At 41.6% G+C, this 22,845-nt stretch overlaps 1 protein-coding gene across 4 annotated transcripts in view; it reads left to right on the top strand.

The window, feature by feature from the left end:
• The window catches only part of MYRIP (myosin VIIA and Rab interacting protein), a 225,352-nt gene that overhangs the window by 100,996 nt on the left and 101,511 nt on the right, over positions 1–22,845 (top strand). For all 4 annotated transcript variants that reach the window (XM_086614713.1, XM_086614712.1, XM_086614711.1 and 1 more), the window contains one exon: positions 2,047–2,268. In XM_086614713.1, coding sequence (XP_086470839.1) covers positions 2,047–2,268 — 222 coding nt within the window. The remainder of the gene's footprint in view (positions 1–2,046; positions 2,269–22,845) is intronic.

The following is a 22,845-nucleotide window of genomic DNA, read 5'->3' as shown; positions in this document are numbered from 1 at the left end:
TCTATAAAAATGTGGAAAAACAAGTAAGTTTTGCCATCTGGACAAAAATCATAAAGAAGGATTGTTTCCTTGAAACTCTAAAGAGCGTTTGCTCGGGTTTGAGCAGCTGGTCTAAGATAGCCGAACCTTTGTACAGGAGATAAACAGCAGTAACATATATTGTTTTGAAGTTTTAAATTTGTAAAAGATGTGTATCTGGAATATGGTTAAATATGATGTATGTGCAAGTTCAAAAACTACATGCTGTAGATCACTGCCTTAATTGCCTTTTAGACTTGAAGTTTAGAATTGACCTGTCAGACTTTCATAAAATAGGCTGGTTTTATTTTGAGTTATGAATCTGAGGTAGAAATGACAAATAAGAAGATGTATAGCCCAGTAATGCAAGTCTTTTTAACATGCCAGGCTTGGCTCGTAATGATGCTTATGGATGATCTTGGTCGAGTTCCTGAATAAGTATGAAATAAGTGTATTCTTTTTTCCTGTAGCAAGATGCTTAAGCATTAATTTAAGTGTAAGTCAGCATGTCATGACTCTGACTTCCTGCAATGCAGTCTATCTCTTGTGGTACTTTTAAATTTTGTTTAGAATTTTGTGTTACTCTAGTGTTATAAGTGGTTCTTGTCAGCAATTGGAAATAGTAAGGTAGCCACTGCTAATTCTGAGAAATTGAAAGAATTAATGTATATATACGTGCAAACTGTTCTATAAGCTTATATTTAACGTGCTTTTCATGAATCCTGATTTTTTTTTTCTTTTAATATATATCCTAGTTGAACATGCTATGAACATGCTTCATACCTCTGCTATGAAGACAGGCTGAGAGAGTTGGGGCTGTTCAGCCTGGAGAACAGAAGGCTCCGGGGTGATCTTATAGCAGCTTTCTAGTACCTAAAGGGGGCCTACAAGAAAGCTGGAGAGGGACTTTTTACAAGGGTGTGTAGTGATAGGACAAGGGGCAATGGATTTAAACTGAAAGAAGGCAGATTTAGATTAGATATAAGAAAGAAATTTTTCACTCAGAGGGTGGTGAGGCAGTGGAACAGGTTGCCCAGAGAAGTTGTAGATGCCCCATCCCTGGAAGTGTTCAAGGCCAGGTTGGATGAGGCTTTGGACAACCTGGTGTAGTGGAGGGTTTCCCTGCCCATGGCAGGGAGGTTGGAACTAGATGATCTTTAAGGTCCCTTCCAACCCTAACGATTCTATGATTCTATGCCAGAAACTGTGTGATGAGTTTGCAGACTTGTCTACTTATACAACTGTTCCTTCTGAATATTTTTTTTTAACTCATATCCTTGAATACGTTGCCTATTTTGTAAAATATCAAAGCACTGTAAAATGGGAGATAGCAAATTAGTGAATACCACACACACAATTTGTTTTATTTTATTTTATTTTTTTAGTAAATGAGCTCTTCTGCTGGAATACAGATGACTTCAGGGAGTCTGCAAACACTTTCACAAACAGTTGGCTCAGTATTGGTCCTAGCTAGGAAAACACCGAAATCTCTCTGAAATGAAGTATGTGATTAACCTTCCTTGACAAATGGGAGCTATTATGAATAATATGACCCCTTAGGTCAGAACAAAGCAAACTTAGCACTTTTATTTTCAAAACTGTTGATCGGTAGGATTTTTTATTGCTGTACACCAAACCTTTTGACTTTCATAGACGGATTTTTGGTTTGTAAAGTGTTCTGAAAGCAGCCCTGAGTTCTCAGCACCGTGGCTTTGCATAGGTGGAGCACCTGGAGCAGTGGCCTGGCTCTCCTGAGGGCTGTCTCGCTGGAGCTGAGTGAAGGGAGATAGTTTGCCCTGGCTCATGACTCGGAGAGTTTAAATGGATCAGCCATGGGTCACTCCAGAGAACATAGGAGTTTTTGCTTCCAAATTCTGCCTTTAGAATGTGCGTTTCTGACGTTTATTTCACACCTGCAAAAGTTATTTGAAGAGCGTAACATGAAGATGTGGAAAGAGGAGAAAGGCAAAGACGAGATTTCTGGTTAAAATTTTGTTTATGTTTTTGTTCTTTTGCTTTTCTTTCCAGTGAAATGAAGCAGAAGTTGGATGAAGAGGGTAACAAGTGCAGCATCCTTTCCAAGCAGCAGAAGTTCAATGAGCACTGCTGTATTCGCTGCTGTTCCCCTTTCACGTTTCTTATCAACAGCAAGCGACAGTGCCAAGACTGCAAGTACAACATCTGCAAGAGCTGCAGTTCTTACCAGAAGAAGGAGAAGGCTTGGATTTGCAGCGTCTGCCAGCAAGCAAGGTAAGGCTCTATTATTCAGCAACCTGTGTATAGCAGCTGTGGCTTGACCTGAGCTTTTCCCTGTATTTGTCAGCAGTTAACACTGGTGGGATAGGACATGAAGTACCTGTTTATGTAGGGGTTGATTTGTTCCTGAGTTGTGACGTACTTGATTTTTGTACAGGTTAATTTGCTCTGTGAGTGTTTGGTTACCTGTTGCGTTTTCCAGGCTTGCTTAGCTGGACTGATGAATCAGCAAGCAGTAATTGGACTTAGCTTGAGCAGGGCTGGGATCTCCTGAAATGCCTGGGTTACTAATGGAACCTGAGCACAGATGGTGGTAAGGCAGTTAATCATTTTGCAGCAAATCCCACTGATGGGTGGGGAGTGGAAGGAAGAATATTGGTGAATAGATCATCCAGCTGTGACTGTGTTTTGGACTGCTTTTCTAAATGCCAGCTTATTGGTGGGGATGCTTCAGGCTTACTTTGGCAAATAACCAGAGAAAATAGCAGTGCAACCTGTTATAATTCTTAGCATCTGTTAAGAAAACTCTGCCAGACTTCTGTTTGCAGAGGGTATCAGGGATTTACCATTTCACCCTTTTGAGGCTAACGTAGCCAACACATTTAAAGATAGCACCAGAAAGATAAAGCAAATCCAAGCAAACACGTAACAGCAGCAAAGGGGCTGTTCCTTGTCTGCATTGCAGGCCAGGTTCCAAAAGCAGCCTTAGCTGTGGTGGTATAGTACTGACCAAGGCGTTTTCACTCAGACAAGAAGGATGAATGACACAGCCTGGTTCCTCGTAGTTTAATTTTCAACATGGCTGACTGAAACAACTGAGCAAATGTGACAAAGATGGCTGTTTATTCTTTGTCCTCCCCTTTAGCAGAGAACACAGGATGAAGATGAGCTGAGTCCCTTTCCAATGCTGTATGATATTCCTGTGCGCACCCAAGACTCGTTGCTCCCACTTGTTTGACCAGCTTGAAATTTAAGCTTTCTTGTGGTATCTGTGAATGAAGTGTGTGCCCTTTGACATAGGGCCTTAAAATCATAGGGATCCCAGATAGATGATGCCATGTTTCCGAATGCCAGCCTTTGAACCTGAAGGAGGCAGGCTGTGTTTTCCAGGGCACCTACTCCTTCTCTGCCTTTTACCTTGGAAAACCTGCATGCGCACCCTTTCCTCCAGTGAGGAGGCAGAAAAAACGGCAGGAGTATCTTTTCCAGCAACATAGAGAGCTGTGGAGCCAGTGCTTGTTTCTGCTTTAGTTATTCGACCATTTCCCGTTACACTTCATGCTTCCACTTCCCTTTAGTTCACCCCTGTTGGCAGCAGAACAGGCAGCCGGCATTGCGGATGCTGATGAACTGCACTTAAAATAGTTTTTGCTGACTCTATGAAAAAAGTCTCAGAATAATTTAATTTCAGAAGAAAGATCTGTAGCTGTATTATAAAAATGCTATTTCTGACCCTTGAAGTCAGGGCTTTTCCCACAATCCTGTGCAGCCCTCAGAGTCACCCACCTGTAACTCAGTTATGAACGTTTTCTTTATTTATGAGACCTGAGACACAGCTGGAGTTATTTTTCGGTGAATAAATTAACTGACACTGCTGCTAATCACTTTATGATCTGGTTTATTGATTGGACTGTGTGACATACAAATCCCTGTCGGGGAAGCAGGGGCTGCTGTTCCTCAGGGGCTGCTGAGGTGTTTTGGTTTGGTGGGGGCTTTTCTTGGTTTTGGGGGGTGGTGGTGGAGTAGGGTGGGGTTTTTTTTAACTGTCAGTATTTCTTCCAGGGAAGAACGCAGAGGGAATCACCACAGTTTGTTGTGAGTTCCTGTCCCTTTCTCAGTGACTTATCCCTCAGACGGAGCATGGGCTGTGCTCTTCTGCCCCTCCCCAGCTCCTCTTCTTATGCCTCTTATTTTTTCCTTTAATAAGATAGCACAAGTAGTGGAGGTGGTTCTCTCTGTTTAGCTGTTGCTTGTCTGCACATCTTACTGCGCAATATATAGCGAGCTAGAAATATCTCAGAGGACGGCATTTTCAGGTTGTTCTCCTTTTTTTTATTCCCCCTCCCTATATGTTTTTGTTTAATTCTACAAGAGTTAATGTTGTAATTCTCTGCTGTGCAGAAAGAGCTTAGATGAACTGGAGTACAAACATATATGGTTCAGACTTCCGGTAATGATCTTTGTGCTCTTCAGCTCTGCTCTAGAGCAATGCTCAAATAATCCTCAGTTTTATTTCTGGTATGTATTTAGAATATGTCAACCAGTTCTCTGATGTTAGAAGCATTTTCTTGCTGTACAGGAGGCTATAAAGCATTCTCAGCATAAATTGTTTTTGTAAAGATGGTTCACCTTATACATTAGAGCTTGAGACTCTAATTAGGTGTATTACTTGGAAAATGCATTTTGTTTAACTGCACATGTGAAAATTCTGAGAAGTTCCTGTATGGTGTAAGAATCAGAACTAATGACTTGGGGATGGTTAAAATATTTTGAACAGCAATACGTTGTGTAAACATCACTTGGGTTCAGATTTAAAACCCTTCTGGGACTTGTACCCTTTTCTTTAGACTATCTTATTTCCTATTATCTTTCTCCAAAAGAGTGGCATCAACTTTTGCAGGTAGTAAATAGTCTCCTGATAGATTCCTGCACCAAGGTGATCTTGACATTGAGAATAATCTGACCTGTTGAGTTAGTCTCTCAAGGCATGACCCTAGTGGAGATGCCTGTTCTGTGGAAGTTGGTTTTCATCTTCCAAGGCAGAGATCTACATTAACATTTAGCAAAGTACAAATATGCACGTCAGCGTCTGAAAGACGGACATTTGTAGAAAACTGAGCCCCAAAGTTAGTGTCTGCTTCTTCCAAAAGCAGAAAACTTTTCAATAAGCAAGTGAAAATTTTGGTCTTTGAACTCCTTTAAAGCACGTCTCCAGTTACAATACATCTTTTAAAAGTTCCAAGATTCAGCTCAGTATAGAATCTCAGTGCTCAGAAATGTCTTTACAGCAACGTCTGTATAGATCTTGTGAGGAGCTAGAGAGACTTCCTTTGTTTTCCCTATTTTCCAGATTTAGCACACATTGTCCTAATGCATTTTGGTTTAGATTTATTTCTGGATGCTGTAATTAATGTTCTAGGATTTTTTCCTCTCTTAGGACTTTTTCCTCTCTTAGGACTTTTTCCTCTCTTAGGCCTGTATCCAGTGGAGTCCTTCGAAGGTCGGTACTGGGACCAGTATTGTTCAACATATTCATCAATTACTTGAATGAGGGAATAGAGTGCATGGTCAGCAAGTTTGCTGATGACACTAAACTGGGAGGAGCGGCTGACACACCTGAAGGCTGTGCTGCCATTCAAGAGAGACCTGGATAGGCTGGAGAGTTGGGTGGGGAGAAATTTAATGAAATACAACAAGGGCAAGTGTAGAGTCTTGCATCTGGGTAAGAACAACCCCATGTACCAGTACAAGTTGAGGACTGAACTGTTGGGGAACAGCACAGGGGAAAGGGACCTGGGGGTCCTGGTGGACAGCAGGATGACCATGAGCCAGCAATGTGCCCTTGTGGCCAAGAAGGCCAATGGCATCCTGGGGTGTATTAGAAAGGGTGTGGTTAGTAGGTCGAGAGAGGTTCTCCTCCCCCTCTACTCTGCCCTGGTGAGGCCGCATCTGGAATAGTGTGTCCAGTTCTGGGCCCCTCAGTTCAAGAAGGACAAGGAACTGCCTGAGAGAGTCCAGCACAGGGCCACAAAGATGATTAAGGGAGTGGAGCATCTCCCTTATGAGGAAAGGCTGAGGGAGCTGGGTCTCTTTAGCTTGGAGAAGAGGAGACTGAGGGGGGACCTCATTAATGTTTATAAATATGTAAAGGGTGACTGTCATGAGGATGGAGCCAGGCTCTTCTCAGTGGCATGCCATGATAGGCCAAGGGGAAATGAATATAAGCTGGAACATCGGAGGTTCTGCTTAAACATGCGGAAGAACTTCTTCCCAGTAAGGGTAACAGAACACTGGAACAGGCTGCCCAGAGAGATTGTGGAGTTTCCTTCTCTGGAGATGTTCAAAACCCGCCTGGACATGTTCTTGTGTGATCTGATCTAGGTGGTCCTGCTCCAGCAGGGGGATTGGACTAGATGATCCTTTGAGGTCCCTTCCAATCCCTAACATTCTGTGATTCTGTGATACGTATCTTCTTAATTTCTAAGTATGTTATGATAAAATTGTATATTATTAATTTCAAATTTTCAATTTGTATATAGTGCATTTCTGGTTCTTCCAAAGCTTTGTACAGTGTCTCCTTGTTAGACACCCATAAGACAATGTGTTTAGGCAGCTTGCTGAGGTCTGTATTTTTCAAGTCCTCTTAAGTAAATTCCAGGCACAGTTTCTTTGCCTGCTAGATTAACACTTCTGGTGCTAGACAGGGGGGTTCTTTGCTCATTTATTAGAAATAGTGCATGCTTTCCATTTGTCTGAGACCGCTTTCTTTTCCAGACCCCAAGGAATCATATCCCAGAGCATACTGGGAATGATACCCTGCTTTCCAATTTAACACTTGTACTAAAAAAAAAATCAGTGTAAGCTATTAACATGCATGTTTTTGCAGACTTTGTAAACCAATCATGTTTTACTTTTAGACTGTCAGGAGAGGTATATACAGATCCATCCAAAATTAGGCACACAAACATCTGGCTGTCCACCTCAGCTTTTCATGACTTTTGTGGATGAATCCCCCTGCATTCTTGATTCCCTTCTTCTGATCTCACCATCTGCATATTGAAAAGTTTTGGTCTCTTTTGTGAGTGGGAGCATGGACATCTAATCCTTCCATGCCTTCACATCCATCTGCTGTGTAATTCTTTCATTTATTCTCAAAACCCTTGCTCAGATGATAAGAGTTCATCACTTAGTGGTCTCCTGCTTAGCTCCCTTGAGCCAGGATGTGAGTAAGGGGGCATCCCCTAGTCTGCAGGAAGTCATTATTCTGCTTCATAAGAGCTGCTTTATTGTTGATGGTCCTTTGCCAATGACAGTTATCAAGAGAGAGACCCAGGAACTGCTTCTTTTCTCCTTAACGATGTTAACTAAAGAAAAACACAGCCGTGCTGCATACACTCCGACTTCATGCAGAGTGATCTGTAAGTGGCTCAAAATGGGTCCCAAAAATTGTCACACTGATTGTTTGCAGCATAGATTAATTTGAATGTTTAAGATAACTGCTCTTTTTTTTAATTAATTTTCATACTCCCAATTTGACTGCTGCTTTAAAAATAAGGAAGCAAGAGGATGTCATTTATCTTCATAGACTCAATCCACAGTTATTTTTGAATGTTCTTTACATTTTCTTTTGAGTTTATTGTGGTGCCCAGTTGAAAGGTAGGGTTCTAACTAGGCTCTAACAATTTACATCAGTAGCAAATGTTATTGTCTTACTGGAACTTGAAAATTAATTAGAATTAGATTAGATACGTGTATTTTTTTTAATGTACATTACAATGAGACTTGAGGAAAATTTATTAAGATCTATTCTACCTGCAGAGCCCAGTATGTTTGTCTCTGACTAGCATGTGAAAATGGAACAATGCTTTTGAAACGTGAAAATTGCAACAGAATATAAAAATCTAGGGTCAGTGGGCAGACAGAACACCCTTCAAATAGACTGGAGCTTTGCCAGCCCCAGGAGCAGTCCTAAATAAAATCTTTATATTTTAGATGATTTTGTTTGAAGGGCCCATTCACTGTAACAGGCTTCAATGTCAGCGAAACGGAGTGTATTTTTGTGGAAACATGGTAAAGTTGATGGTAGATGTGATTTTAGCCTGCCAAAGCATACTTCTCTTTTGCTTAGCTGATGCAAGTTTTATTGTAAAACTCTTTACAGTCTCTACAGGGGGAAAAAAAAAACCCACCAAAATTTGTCAAAACCTTGGGATGGTACTTGCAAAAATGAAATACTCCTAGTTAATAACTGAACTTTGTATTTGTTGATGCATTCGGCTGTAACAAAACAGTTGGTTTCAGGACTTAGTTGTGGAAAGCTAATGAAGATACAATGCTGCTTAGCAATCTGGTTGTGCTTTCAAGCAGGCTAAGCCATCTGGTAAAAGGAAACCGAAATATCTTTTAGGTAGTCTGCCTTAGCCGCAGCTTGGAGCTTTGTGTATGTTTTTGTGAGAGTTGCATATTTCTGCTGTCTGAAGTCCTTGTCTGACATTAGAGAGAACTTCTACAGAACTTGGAAGCTGTGACTTTGTCATGTAAATGCCAGGAAATGTGCTTTTCCTTCAGAGATAGAATTGGATAAGAACGTTTGCTTGCTGTGTGGCATAGCATGAAAGATAAAGCTTCAGCTCTGCCATGTGCGTGTTGTCTTAACTGGACCCATATGGGTCTTATGCTGCTTTTTAAGAAGTCCTCTGAATGATACCATTCATATCATACCTAAGGGATTTACTAATTTTAAATAACTAGCAGTGAAAATTTTTTCCCCAGCTGTACATACTTGTAGAAATTGATGCAATTCCTTCCCAAAATACCTGCTGCTCTCTTCCAATTTTCTTCTTCCTCCTTCTCCCAGCACTATCTCCCTGTTTTGTATCTACTTACCTTGCTTTAGCATCACAACAGTGGATCAAAGACACCATATCCTTTTGCTTACAGTACCCGTGAAGAGCAAGGGCAATAACTTGGGTTTTACACAAGAGCTAGGAACAGTCTTTGGTTTATTCAGCTGTTCCCTAGCTGATGGAGGAGAGAGAGAAATGTGCAAACTGGTTGCTTTGGCAGGTTGATCTCTTCTGGGTTTTTTGCTATCCTGATCTGTCTTAATTACTTCTGAAGTATGCACTGTGAAGAGTTTCAATTCTGCTAGGCAGAATAAAGCTGTACTTGCGTAACCCATAGCAGACTGCAATGCTGCACTCAGCTTTAAGAAAAGTATCTAAAAATGGAATTGAAGAGGACAGTAGGAAAAAGGGATCTATTAAAATGGCTAAATACAAGTGCTAATTAGGCAGTCTTTTCTGGCTTTAAGTAGCCTTGGAAGTGAGTGTGTGGCTGAGTGCCTGGAGGACTAATCTGTGTTTTAGGAGCTCTGGTTTCCAGTTTTAGCTGTTCACCTGATTGTCAGGTGACCTTGGGGAAGTATCTGTGTCTCAGGTTTCCCCATGTGCAGAATGGATTTAATGATGCTGAGCTCCTGGAGGTCAGTGGTTGAAAAGTTAAATGCTATGGCTGTAAAGTGCTAAGTATTATTAATGTACTGTTATTACAGAAGTTTTGCTGCAGTCAGCATGGTTAGAACCTTTACTTCGAGTGTTGCAGTAGCACAGAAAAGTAAGAGCTTGAATTCTTGTAGGGAATGAATGAGGATAGAATATCACAGCTTTATTTTCAATTTTAATATATTTATATGTAAATACTTGCCTGTGTTTGGCCCCACCTACTTTCAGCAAGTCATAGTAAGAGAAGTTATCAAACGTTTTCCCAAGTAGGAATAAATTTTATGTAAATAGTATGAAAAAATATTGGGACTGCTGAACTGGGATGAGGGGGATATGAAAGGATGTAACAGTTTTTCCACATATTAAGCGCATACAAATTATAGATTTGACTGACTTAGCTTTTCAGTTGTGCAAAAGCTGAGGGACTTTCAGTGAAGGTGACAAATTGAAAGCTATTAAAAAATACACAGGATTCTTCAAGTGTGGGCACTTAAGAGGCAAGTGAGAACATCACCCCTTACAGTAGCTGAGATAGGAAATCTTAAGTATCAAGCAGAGTTTAGGGAAGAATTTCCCTTGTGTCAACCACAGCATAACTTTTTGCTTTACTACATGCATTTTATGATGGGGGAAAAAAGTAACAGGGCACAATAAGACATAACAACTGAAATGTGATTTTTCCCTCTTAAAAAATAATTCACCGTAGTTGCCATTTGGTAGAGACCAGAAAAGGAAGTTCTAATGCAATGACACACAAAAATACTCTGACTTGACCCAAAAATGGAACATCTGATCTGGATGAGAGGTTGTGAAAAACTCTGCTTAGACAAGTTTTTTTTATTCAAAATAAAAATCAGTAGATTTAGTTTTAAAATTTCACTTTTTTCCGAGGGGTCTTTCATGGGTACTAATTCAATGTTGTTTAAAATAAGAAATTTTAACAGCTTTTTGGGATTAATACGTTTTGAAAAACGTTTCCAAAACAACGTTATGCTAAGAGGATTTTAGAAACCCAACTCAGAGGGGAAAAACATGACTCAGAAATCAGCCTCTGTCAGACAAGTAAACATAGGGTGGTCCTGAAGAGGACGAGGGAAGGCTGATGTGTCTTGTGTCAATTCTGTAATTGGGACTTCACGTGCTCTGCACCCTGTCACTGTCTGCCATTGCAGGAGCAGACTTGGAGGGCTGTGGGCTGTGACAGCCCCCACGTTGGGTTGGTGGCAGTCAGGAAAGATGTAGGGTTTATAGTGGTCAAACAAGGGAGAGGAAGAGATGACGGTATCTAATTAGAGGTCAGATTTATAATACTGCCTGCCCTGATTGTTTTGATTTGAAATTTTAATATGCTGTAAAGCTGCTTGTTGTAATTCGGTGAGTGATGTCTCTTGACAATATGTGGGAGTCAGATGTCATTACTGGTTCTTTTAGGTTTCATTTCTGTTTCTGTCTGTTGATGTGAAGACTGAGGGGTACTTCGTCGGGCCACAGCTTGAGAGCACCTTCTCTTTTCATGTAGCTCCCAAGAGATAATTAGTGGTGAATGAGTTTGCTTCTTTAGTTAAGAAAGACTGTTTTCCGTCACCTGTCACACTCTGAGATTGTATGTGCGGTTAAGAGGGTAATGAACACATCACGGTTTGCATTGTCTTCAGTTTGCTGATGACAGATGCGCTTTGTATTAATGTTTTGGGTTTTTTTTTCCTGTCCGTGAGTGTAGTGGCTTGTAGTACAGTGCCTGGAGTATGGAAACTTGAATGAATGCATGTGCAGTAGAGGACATCAGTGTAAAGGATGGTAGAAATTGCATCAGTAGTCACAGTTGTAATTTTGTCTCACTGATGTGTTTGCAGGGCTCCCTAACCTAGGGGTGGTCTTAGGTTCTTTGTATCTCAGGTAGCTGCAATTGTCAAAAGTCTCTGGCAAGATAGGAAGTGAATTACTAGCTGTTAGAGTCAAGGAAGAAATTTATGACTTGTTTCCCCAATCCTGGAAACTCACCTGTAGCCAGACCTGTGTCTGCAATGGCAATGTGTATTTCTTATCAAAAATGCCTTTGGAAATTCTCCTAAGGGGGGAAAAAACCCTGTAGAGTGTTGTACTGTGAAGAAGTGCCCACTGTGAACTACATATTTAATGTCTTTATCTCCTGTGCTTTGCAAATCCTGAGCCATTCATTTTTGGAGAGAAGTAATTCTTTTACATGTTTAAATAAACCAAACATTGCAACTGGTGCCTTTGAGCCTTAGCCTCTGTGACCTACATCAAAATGCTGTCTTGTGTTTTGCTTCTAGAATCAAAGGGCTAGTGCATGTAAGGGAATTTGAGGTTAATATTTTAGAATGTATCTGTATGAATGTTGCTCCCTGAAACTGTTTCTGCAAGTATAGAAACTAGACCACTTATACAGAAAACATACCTTAAAAGTGTGTCTGTTATTCCTGAACATAGTGTGGCAATAGTCGGGTTTTTTTTCTCATTAGGGAAACTATAATTAGAGATTGCATATTCTTGGGAAACACCAGCTTTTGGATCAGTATTAAGTAGAGTTTGGATAGCAAGGGTTGGTTACGAGACCTGTAAAAACATAGTTCTCTGAGTTTGTTCTATGCAGTACATCTAAATACTATATTTTCCACTTTCAGAGTTTTCCACTTGCTACCAAAGAAGGTGGTTCTGGCAAGAGAAACAGCAACAAGACAGAGTGAAAGGAGATTGACAGGAAAAGTAGAAGAGGGGGGGGGAGGGGGGGAGGAATGGCACAATTGCAGTTTGAACAATTAGTCATGTAACGTGTCATCATAATTCCCAATTGGCAATTAAACAGCACATATCCGCATAAAGGATTAGTAACACTGGAGGGTAACATTCAGGATCTTGAACAACACTTCCAGTATATAATTTGCAAATTGTTTGACAGATACCTGCCTCACACATGCCATACGCTACCATATTTCAGTGCTTGATATAATTAGTCCTAGCAAAACCAGACCTCCAGCTCCTTAGCTAGCTGGCTATGACTTTACAATATGCCTGTTGCATGAATACACTGCGGGGGGGCGGGGAAGACAGCCAGAAAAGTTACACAATATATTCCTCCTCACGTGTCAGGGTGCTATGCCAGCCTTCAAGGATGCAAATCCCTAAGCCTTTCAGAGCCCCTGTCCCAGCCCCCTTGGCTGCCTTCATGGTGAAAAAACATTTTCATGTATGTAATCAGGATTTCCCGTGTCCTCGCTTGTCTCCACAGCTTCTTGTCGCTCCCAGGGCACTTCTGAGGATAGTCTGGCATTGCCTTTCCTAAATCCTCCCTTGAGGTGGTTCTAGGCAGCAGTTTGACCCTTGGAGCCTTCCCCTGCCATACGCTTTGTGCAATTTAGGTGACTGTAGATACCTAAAAGTTGAATACTCAGATATTTTCATGGTTTTTCTTTGCAAAGAAGAGCCTGAGAAAAATGAGATGTAGTTTCAAAACCGTGCACTTTAGTGAGCTCACTGTAGTGGTATCACTTTTGTGATACTTGTTTTTAGTCACAACTCACTTTTGATAGTAGAATTAGTGGATGCCAAATAAACTTCTCGGGTGATCAGTGTGGACTAGCTACAGTAGTATCATCTAGAGTAATCTGGATGTGAAAAAAGTTAAGGAAGGAGTTTCAAGACAGAAATCCTCTTTGATGTGAGATAGCCACACTCCAGCCCCGTAGGCTCTTTTGAGTGCTTTATTTAAATCTGCTGACTTTCAAAGGGATACTGAGCATTGTGTTAAATGAGCATTATATGTCGACTCTCAAAGGCTTGCACCAAGTTTGGCAGCGTCCATGCTGCAGCTGCAGTTGCTCAGATGCACCAGTTACTGATGTTAGAGTCACACGAGGAACTTACTGCCTCGAAATTCTGAAAGTCAGGACTTAGCTTGCAGCTTTTGTTTAGATCATCTCTGTCTAAGGGCAACTGTATTAAACTTTGCATGCCCCAGTTCCTTTTTGGTGAAATACACTAGATGATGGTGGCGGTTCCTTTATGTTTAAGTGTAGAGCTTCTCAAGGAAGGACCATCTCTAAATTCTGCTCATATCTCAGGGATGGTACAGCTGATGGGTGCTACCAGAATGCAAATAGACATCAGCACCACTTCTGAACTCTTTCACTTTGTGTAACTGAGTGCCTTCCAGTATGCGGTTTAGCCTTTACATGGGCTTTGTTAACTCTTATCACACAAAGATTCTGCTGCTTGCTGTTCAAACGTGATGCTCCAGTTTTTAAAAGGAGCATTGAAAAGTTGCTGTCCCAGCATTACTCAAGCTGAAAAGAGTTAGTTGCCAGAATTACTTTTTAAAATAGAAAGTTAATATATGCAATCTGATTGACAAAGCCAGGCAATGGCTTCTGAATTGTGCTGAATCTCGTGAGCTGTCTGACATTGGCACGCTTTTCATTTAGGTTATAAAGGCATCATTGTGGCTTCCAAAATTATTTGGACATTTCCATTTTCCTGGATGGTTGCTGATGCTGATTCTGTGTATTTCAAATGTCTTGGGATGGTTTGTGGAGGGTAAAAGAGCTTCAAATCAAAGCATAGCTTTAGTGTATATCTGGAGATAGAAATTTAATACACGAATCCTGCTACAGAGGAAAGGAGTGTTTCCTTCATGTCTCTCCGTGTCTTATATAACAGATACATATATAAGGATTGGTAGATAGTTATTTTTTTGTAGTACATGGAGGGAGTATATTTTTTTAGTACTCTGTAGGTGACAGAATTCATCAGGTGAGGAAGTAGGAAGTGGACCTGGATTCTGCTTCCTACTCATAACTTGCTCACCATCTGGTGTTGAGGTCACCCTGCCTTTCCCTTTTTTGCTCCATTATGAGAGAGATGCAATCCCTACCTTGATAAAGTGTGTTCGTGTGGGCTTTATATGATTTTTTTTTTTAACTTGAGGTTGTACAGACCTGGAGTGTCTGAATAAAAAACATGGATGTGACAGGCTCCATATGGAAAATCAGGGTTTTGGAAGGCTTCAGGCTCTGGTAATCTTACTGTATCTTAATAAGGAATCACAGATACACCATTCAGTTAACTAGATGTGAGACATTTTAAAGCTTTTCTCCTTCTGAATCCTCTGTAAGGATCAGTCTAGAGTGTTGGCTCCTCTATCAGAAGTAGGGTATCACCAAACTGCTTTTCTCTTAGCTTTACTGTGTGTCCATGCGTGCTCTGCAGCCTGCCTGTTCTTGCCCAAAATACGAGTTTGAAGAAGGACTTTCCAAGGCAGAAGAGCATTAAGTTTATCTGTTTTACTGAAGGATGGGGTAACCCCACAGGTAGGTCCACACTCAGAAAAGCATCAAGATGGCTCAGAATTTGCTTCCCTGTGCACTATGACATGGGGAAATGGCGTGGTGGTGGGGACACAGAGCTGGGATTTTAATCATCAGGTCAGAAATACTCCATAGACTTTTAAAAGTTAATTCTTACTGCTGTTACTGCAGTGGTGTGTTTTTTCTATGGTAAAGGCAGTGCAACTGAACTTGAGACACACCTGTGGGAAAAGTGGCCTTTCCTGTCCAAATGATTGTCAAGAGAAATCTGAGGAGAGCTCTCTGGCAAATTCTCTCAGTTGATAACATAGCAGATGGGAAATCTTGATCAGAAAAACAAAGCAAAACAAAAATAAAGCCTTGCATTTAGTGAAGGGAAACACCTCCTCCGTAGTAGCTGTCTTTAGATACTAGATTTCATGGGTTTAATAATTTTTTCAATAGTGAGACAAAAATCTAAAAATGGTGCTTCTGCTAGTTATCACATGGATTGGGGTTGTCATACATCCTAATGAACAGACTGGTCAAGATTCGTGTCTGAGGCTAGCTGATTTGGTTGAACTCGGACACCTAATATAATAAACTCTAAAAGTTCTGTTCTAATGAGATTTTTCACAAGTAACCTGGTCTGTAGTGGTGAGATTTCTTAAATCATAGCAAATCCTGTTCATGGAATCAGCCTTGGGTGTACTAAGGCGAACAGCAGCACTTCCTCTCCTTTCTCTGGGCACCAGCAGATGAAGTTTACAATTCTAGGGGATCAGGGTCAGGAATAAGAGCTTAATATAAATGAGAATTTGGATTCTGTAAGTCATTTTCTTTTAGCAGGGATTGTAGAAATATAGTAAGCTAACATACATCCTAAGTGTTTTGTCCTGCATGTTACAACTTCCATTGTTAAGCCTATGGAAAATAAAATCAGCATGTAGGAAACTGAGTGATGGCCTTCATTTGTAAGATCTGGATCACTCTGCAGAGGTACTCTGCGTGCTGAGGAAATTGTTGTTTAAACATTATAGATGGAACCTCCTAAATTCCATTATGTTTTGCAAGAAAAAAAAAACAAACAACAATATCTGGTGGGAGAGAATTAGCTTTCTTAAGAGAAGAATGCTCTTAACTGAGGCTCTGTAATTAGGATTTCCTCAGTAATGGGAAGTTTCTGTTAAGCCAAGCCAGAAAGCGTGACTGCCCTGCCATGCTTTTGTGACTATTTCTTCTAGCTAAAAATGTCTTTTCCCCTCTGGTAGCAAAGACTCTGGCAAATCTAAAGAGAGCTGAGGTGGGGAACCCGGTGCTAAATAGCTTTGTGCTTCTTTGTGATGTGAGTTTTCCTAATCCCATCAGAAGAGCAACACATTGGTTGCCTGGCTTTTTTCCCTATTGGACATATATATGATAAGCAGAAAATCTTCCCCTTTCCTCATTTAGAATGACTAGCTTTTCCTAGTGCACCATCTTCCTAGATGGAGTAAAATATTCTGTGGTACTAAAACCTATGTAGCAAAACTTCAGAGCCTCTGCACTGGCAGAGTGCTGCTTCCAGTGCAGAAGGGCTTCCTCCTTTCAGACGCAAATCTCACAGGTCTATTTGCTTTTAATTCTTGCTGAATAATTGTCTCCAGATGCTTCTACAGATTCATCTCCGATCTGAACATTACCCTCAGAATAAGTGTAGTGGTTACTGCCTCTGAGAGTCTGCATAAAGTAAAATGATTCTGCCGTTATCCTTACTATTGGGATTTATTAAGACTGCTGCTTTTATGCGTAATAATTAAAAAAAACTGTAACGTCATGGGATATTGCCGTGGGTCTAAAATAAATTAATTCAAGCTGACATCAAGATTTAAATGAGCTTTGTTTTTTTTACTATGACAGGGAGCTGTACCATCCTGCTTTTTTTTTTTTGCCTTTTTTTTTAAAAAAAAAATCCAACAACAAATTGCTGAGTTTGTCTGTGTGGGTTTGCAATAGAAAATATTTTTTTCCAAGAGATAATAAGCTCCTCCTATGAGGTTGAGTTGCCTAGCTTTCTACTATTACAACATTATCACAATTTTTAGTTATTATCCTCCACTTACTCCTGTTCTCATAAGTTTACACTGAAAGATTACAAAATACTTACGGCCTTTTAACTGGTTTTGACAAAGCCTCTGCAAGAAGTCCTTTCAGGTTCTATGTTTCATTTTATGCCAAGAATTTAGTTGTGTGTAAAAGTGTCATGTCTGAATGGCTTTTCTGTGTATTTGCAACTTGTTTGACCTCATTACAAGGAGGACACAAGGAACACTAATTTAGAATATTTAAAAATCCATGGTGGTGCTGTCAGAGGGAGGAAAAAACACCCTGAAACCAAATCTGCCTTTCAGAATCAGCATGAATATTCATAGATTCATAGATTTCTAGGTTGGAAAAGACCTTAGAGATCATCCAGTCCAACCGTCCCTAATCTCCCATTAAACCATATCCCTAAGTAGTTCATCCACCCTTTTCTTAAACACATCCAGGGATGGGGACTCAACCACCTCCCTGGGCAGCCTATTCCAGTGGCTGACAACCCTTTCAGAGAAGAAATACTTCCTAACATCCAACCTGAATCTTCCCTGACTAAGCTTATACCCATTTCCTCTTGTCCTATCACCCATCACTAATGTAAAGAGCCCTTCCCCTACCTCCCCACCATCCCTTCTCAAGTATTTGTAGGCTGTAATCAGGTCTCCCCTCAGCCTCCTCTTCTCCAGGCTAAACAGCCCCAACTCCCTCAGCCGCTCCCCATAAGTTTTATTTTCCAGCCCCTTGACCAGTTTAGTTGCCCTTCTTTGGACTCGCTCCAGAAGCTCAATATCTCTCTTAAAGCGAGGGGCCCAAAACTGGACACAATATTCCAGGTGCGGCCTCACCAGTGCCGAGTACAGGGGCAGGATCACTTCCCTGCTCCTGCTGGTCACACTATTCTTGATACACGCCAGTATCCCATTGGCCTTCTTGGCCACCTGGGCACACTGCTGGCTCGTATCAAGCTGGTAGTCAACCAAGACCCCCAGGTCCTTCTCCGCCAGGCAGCTCTCCAGCCACTCTTCCCCGAGCCTATAGCGATGCTTGGGGTTTTTATACCCCAAGTGAAGGACTCTGCACTTGGCCTTATTAAAGTTCATGCCATTGGCCTCAGCCCAACGATCCAGTCTGTTCAAATCCCTCTGAAGGGCCTCCCTACCCTCGAGCAGATCGACACAGCCTCCCAGCTTGGTGTCGTCCGCAAATTTACTGAGGGTACATTCAATCCCCTCATCCTGGTCATTGATAAAGATGTTAAACAGAACCGGACCCAGCACTGAGCCCTGGGGAACCCCACTGGTGACCGGCCTCCAGCCGGATTTAGCCCCATTTACCACCACTCTTTGGGCCCGGCCATCCAGCCAGTTTTTAACCCAAAGGAGGGTGTGCCTATCCAGGCCAGCAGTTACCAGTTTCTCAACCAGAACACTATGAGAAACTGTATCAAAGGCTTTACTGAGGTCAAGGAAAACTACATCCACAGCCCTTCCCTCGTCAACCAGGCATAGATATGTCTAATGGGATATGTCTAATGGGATCATGTGGTCCTGGTTTAGTTTATGTAAATAAGTATTCAGTAACATCATCTGTGAAATGTTACTTGATGTTATTATGCCAGTACTGTTTGTGCTTCCTTAATTGAAGTTAAAATGAATTTAATATTTGAAGCAGAGCTTCACAAGAGGGATGCTTGGTATTACTCCTAGGATTATCAAATACATTTGGGGGATTGAAGTAAATATTCTGAAAATTTTGTAAGTCTCTGTCGTGGTTTTAGGCTGATCCAGCAACTAAAACTCACACAGTCTCTCCTTCTCCAATAAAGTAGAGAGGAGAGGGAAAAAAAAAAACAAAAGGACTGAGGGTTGAGGCAAGAACAGAGGGAGCACCCACCAACCATGGTCCTGGGCAAAACAGGCAGCGCTTTTCTCAAAGCAAAACAGTTTATTAATGATTACTTAGAAGGACAAAGGGAAATAAAAACCGATTACTTGAGAGGACAGAAAGAAACAAAACCAGATCTTAAAACCGACACCTTCCCCCCCCCACCTTCCTTTTCCTCCCGGCTCTACCTCCTCCCCCCAGCAGCACAGGGGGCAGGGACTGGGGGAGTGCAGGTCAGTTCATTCCGTGCTGTTACTGCTGCTTCTTTCTTAAAGGAGAAGGAGTCCTTACACCCTTTTCCCCTGCTCCAATGGATCCCCTACCCACGAGGAAAAATCCACAAATTTCTCCAACGTGAGTCCAGCCCACTGGAAACAATCCTTCCCCACAGATTGCTCCAGTGTGGGCTTTACCACAGTCTCGGGTACTTAGGGAGCTGTAGCCACTCGCTCCGGCGTGGGTCGTCACGAAGACTCCAGATGCCTTTCTGCCTTGCCGTGCCCCCAACACGACCATCCTCGGGCTCAGGCATCTTCTCTCCACGGGCTGCGAGTGGGTCGCTGCTCCACCGAGGCCGTCCTGGTTGCAGGGGGGCCGCCTGCTATCTCACCATCAGCCGCAGGGGAAACTCGGCTCCGGCACACCTCCTCCCGCTCCATCCTCACTGACCTGCTGTCGATGCAGCTGTTTCTCTCAGATCTCAGTCCTCTCCAGGTGAACTCAGCCCAGTGGGCACCCCGGGAGTGGGGTGCTCCCGAGTTCCCCAGCTGGCTCCGCCGCCGCCATTCTCCGTGGGCGGCGCCGGCCCGACGCAGGCAGCTGCCCGGCCGGGAGCCAGGGAGCGGGGGCAGTGCCCTCCTCCCTTCTCTGGTCGATCCTGGGCGAAGCACCTTTTCCGGTTCCCTTGTCCTGACTTAAATAGGGCAATTCGCAGAGGCGCCCTATTGGCTCAACCCTGAGGGGGATGGCAGTCTGATCCGGTGGCCAGAACTAAGCCTAACCCGGATCCAAAACCGGGGAGGTCGCAGGGAGCAAAATCCCTCTCCTGCCACCAGAACCACCCCCCCCTCCACATCAAACCATGACAGTCTCTTGATTAATTTGAGTTTAATTAATTTCAAAATCACTTCTGTCCCAAATACAGCGTAATGACAGAACCAGGCAGGCTGTTCAGACTTACCATTTCACCAGATCACTGAAACTTCTTGATGTATTTGGAGAATTTGCTCTTAGATCATGATTTTTCTGCCTTTCTCTATAATTGAAAGTTTCTTTCCCAGCAGGGAATTAAAACATAATGTCTCAAACTCTTAAAATCCCTTTGCTGTCTCCAAATGACTTCCACATACTCTTAGGTTCAGCAGGACAGTCTTCTTTTAAAATACACATTACTCACTGGTCTCTTGAAGGGGCTAAATCTAAGCCCTTTCTGGAGAAGACAGTTACTTAAAACTATCCCTGCTGTGTTTGGTATTGATGTGTTCATGTTGCATTCCCAAATGAACCACAACTTTTGCTGTGTCACAGTACAGTATAAGTAGGAATGAAAAATGTTCTTTAAAGAATATTTAAAATCTAACCTGAGATTGCGAACCTTGTAGAATTACAGGCTATGATTGTTACTGCTTTTAGTTGTTTGAGTAATTCTCCTTCGCTGTTACATACCTTCATTTATCTGCATCTGTTCAAGATGCAAGTTGTGCTTTATTTTGCTGGATTTGGGATAGTGGCACAAATTTAAAACTTTTTTCTTACATGAGTTTACTGCTGCAGAGTCTCAACTGCAAAGCTAGATTGAAAAAGGCTTAAAAATTAAAAACAAGTGTTGAAATTACAATAGAAGAGAAAAATCCTACATTTTGGAGACAATTTCAACAGTTCATTTCCCAGTAAAAATACTAGGAATTTCAGCTTGCAAATAGTAGTGAAGGTACTGAGAAAACTAAAGGCAAATGAACAGGCAAGTAACTGTATGCAAAGAAAAATGTAACGTGTACTCTCCAGAATGAATGCCTTCTTTGTGCTTTTGTGCTTACACTGGATACCTGCTATTTAAAACTTGAACCGTTTTCCTAGAGACCTTCCATTTGTCTTTGGTGTCAAACATTTCCATGGTAACATTTCACTTTTCTGTTTTCTCTTTCGCTAGCTTTACCTTGAAATATAAGTTGTTTATTATTGAGAAAAGATACAGTACAGATTGATCGTAGTGGTCTTGGGTGTTTTTACTGGCATTATGTTTTATCAGTGAATACAGTAGATTTATTCTTTGCATCAGGAGTGATTTAGTTGTCTTTTTTTGCTTTTCAGTTTCTTAAAAAATATTTTTAACATTCTGTAGAAGCTTGAGGGCTACAAAAAGAGAATCACTGGGACTGGTTACAGACGATCTAATGCTCTAAGTATCTCAGTGACACACGAAGAGATTTAAAAGCATTTAAGCTGCAGTGGTGAGCACACGAAAGGTATGCATTGCAATGATTAAGATGACTATGAAGGGATAACTTAGACATGTGCATTATAAGTTTTTTTTCAATCTGTGATTTCTTACTGGTTTGTCCACAGCACATCTGCCTTATTGTGGTCCCACTGCAGGTTTGAAAAAAGGACTATCTAGAGGCTGAAGCACTTGCTTCATTTGTTTCAGAAGCTGGGAGTAATGTGGTCAATAAGCCAAAAATTGCCATGGAAACACAGCTTACATTCCTGCACAGGAGTCACAGCTTCTGAATTCCTTCTGCAAAGGAAAAAAAAAAACAAAACAAACCAGTCTTCCGCGTGTGCTACTAGACTGAGACCTACGTGCATCTTTAGCAAGGTCAGCATGTTTCAGCAAACCTTGCAGGTCTTTGGCACTCGAGGCACGAGGAGTGGCAGGTGGTTACCCCTCGGGAGGCAGTGTGAGAGGAAAACGGGATGCTTTGTCAGTTTGGTTCTCAGAGATCTGTCAACAGCAGATGACTCAGGCTCCTCTGCTGCCTTTGCGAGAGCATGTGCTTTAGTGAGCGGATTTTTTTAATATATATACAACGTGTTAGCAAAGTCACGCCACTCTGCTAAGTCTCTGTACACTTCACTAGGGTTCTCAGAATCACATACTTTTGCCAAATTTTGTGGTTTCTCGTGGAGACACACAAGCTTTCCTGTGTCTGTTTCAGAAGTTGTCCTCCACCGCATTCAAGAGCAAATCATCTCAAAGAACAGATCATGAGATAAATGTTTTCAAATCTGTGAAAAGCATGTGTTCTTTAGCCTCATCCTTAGACACTGCAGAACAACTTTGATATTTCTTTCAAAATGTTTAATATAAGGCAAATCCCCAGCACAACACACTTAATTCAAGGGAGTTCAAGGTTATCAAAGTAATGAACGAGAGATGTCAGATAATCTTAAGAGTAACAGTAAATTATAAGCCAGTTTACAGCATATTTCAGACCTTAGCTGCCCACCTTCTGTCAGCCATGTGATTACCTAACTTTCATAGGAACACACTTCCTACCACCGATGAGTATTTTCATTTCTTACTCTGTATTTTCATAGGTGATGCTAATAAACCTTTTTGTAATTATTGTACCTCTTTTGTTCTTAAAAGCAAATTGCATTACAGGGTATGCTTATCTTTCCCTATGCTTAAGTAGCTGGTTTCAGCAAGGGAGCCACCATATTAGGGTGTCATACTGCCTTGCAGCCATATTGCTTTCTGTTGTTATTCTGCTGGTTTTTGCAATGCAGTTTCATTAACTGAAAAAGCATTAGGACACCAGCAGGTGCTGGGAAACAGCAGGAAGCAAGAGCCTTGTTTTGGTTATAAGCACTTTTTTCCCTCGTTTCCTTTCATATAGTGGGGATCAGGGATTTATTTGGGGTTGTAAGATATGCTGTATGAAAACATCCATGTCTCTCATCTGTAAAGGAATGGGTTGAAATATATTTTTTTTAATGCTGGTGGGAAGGCGTTCTTTCCCATTGGAGGTGAGTTTATATACAGGTATGAAATATAATCTCCTATCTACAGCACTGGTCCGTGAGGCAGGAAGACCTGGTGCTGCTCGTTTGGCTGCAGCCTTCTTGAAAGCTTGAATTGC

Source organism: Tauraco erythrolophus, chromosome 7, assembly GCF_009769465.1.
Source record: "Tauraco erythrolophus isolate bTauEry1 chromosome 7, bTauEry1.pri, whole genome shotgun sequence".
Classification (NCBI taxonomy): domain Eukaryota; kingdom Metazoa; phylum Chordata; class Aves; order Musophagiformes; family Musophagidae; genus Tauraco; species Tauraco erythrolophus.
The sequence above is the reverse complement of the archived record's forward strand: the minus strand, read 5'-3'. Positions and strand labels throughout refer to the sequence as shown.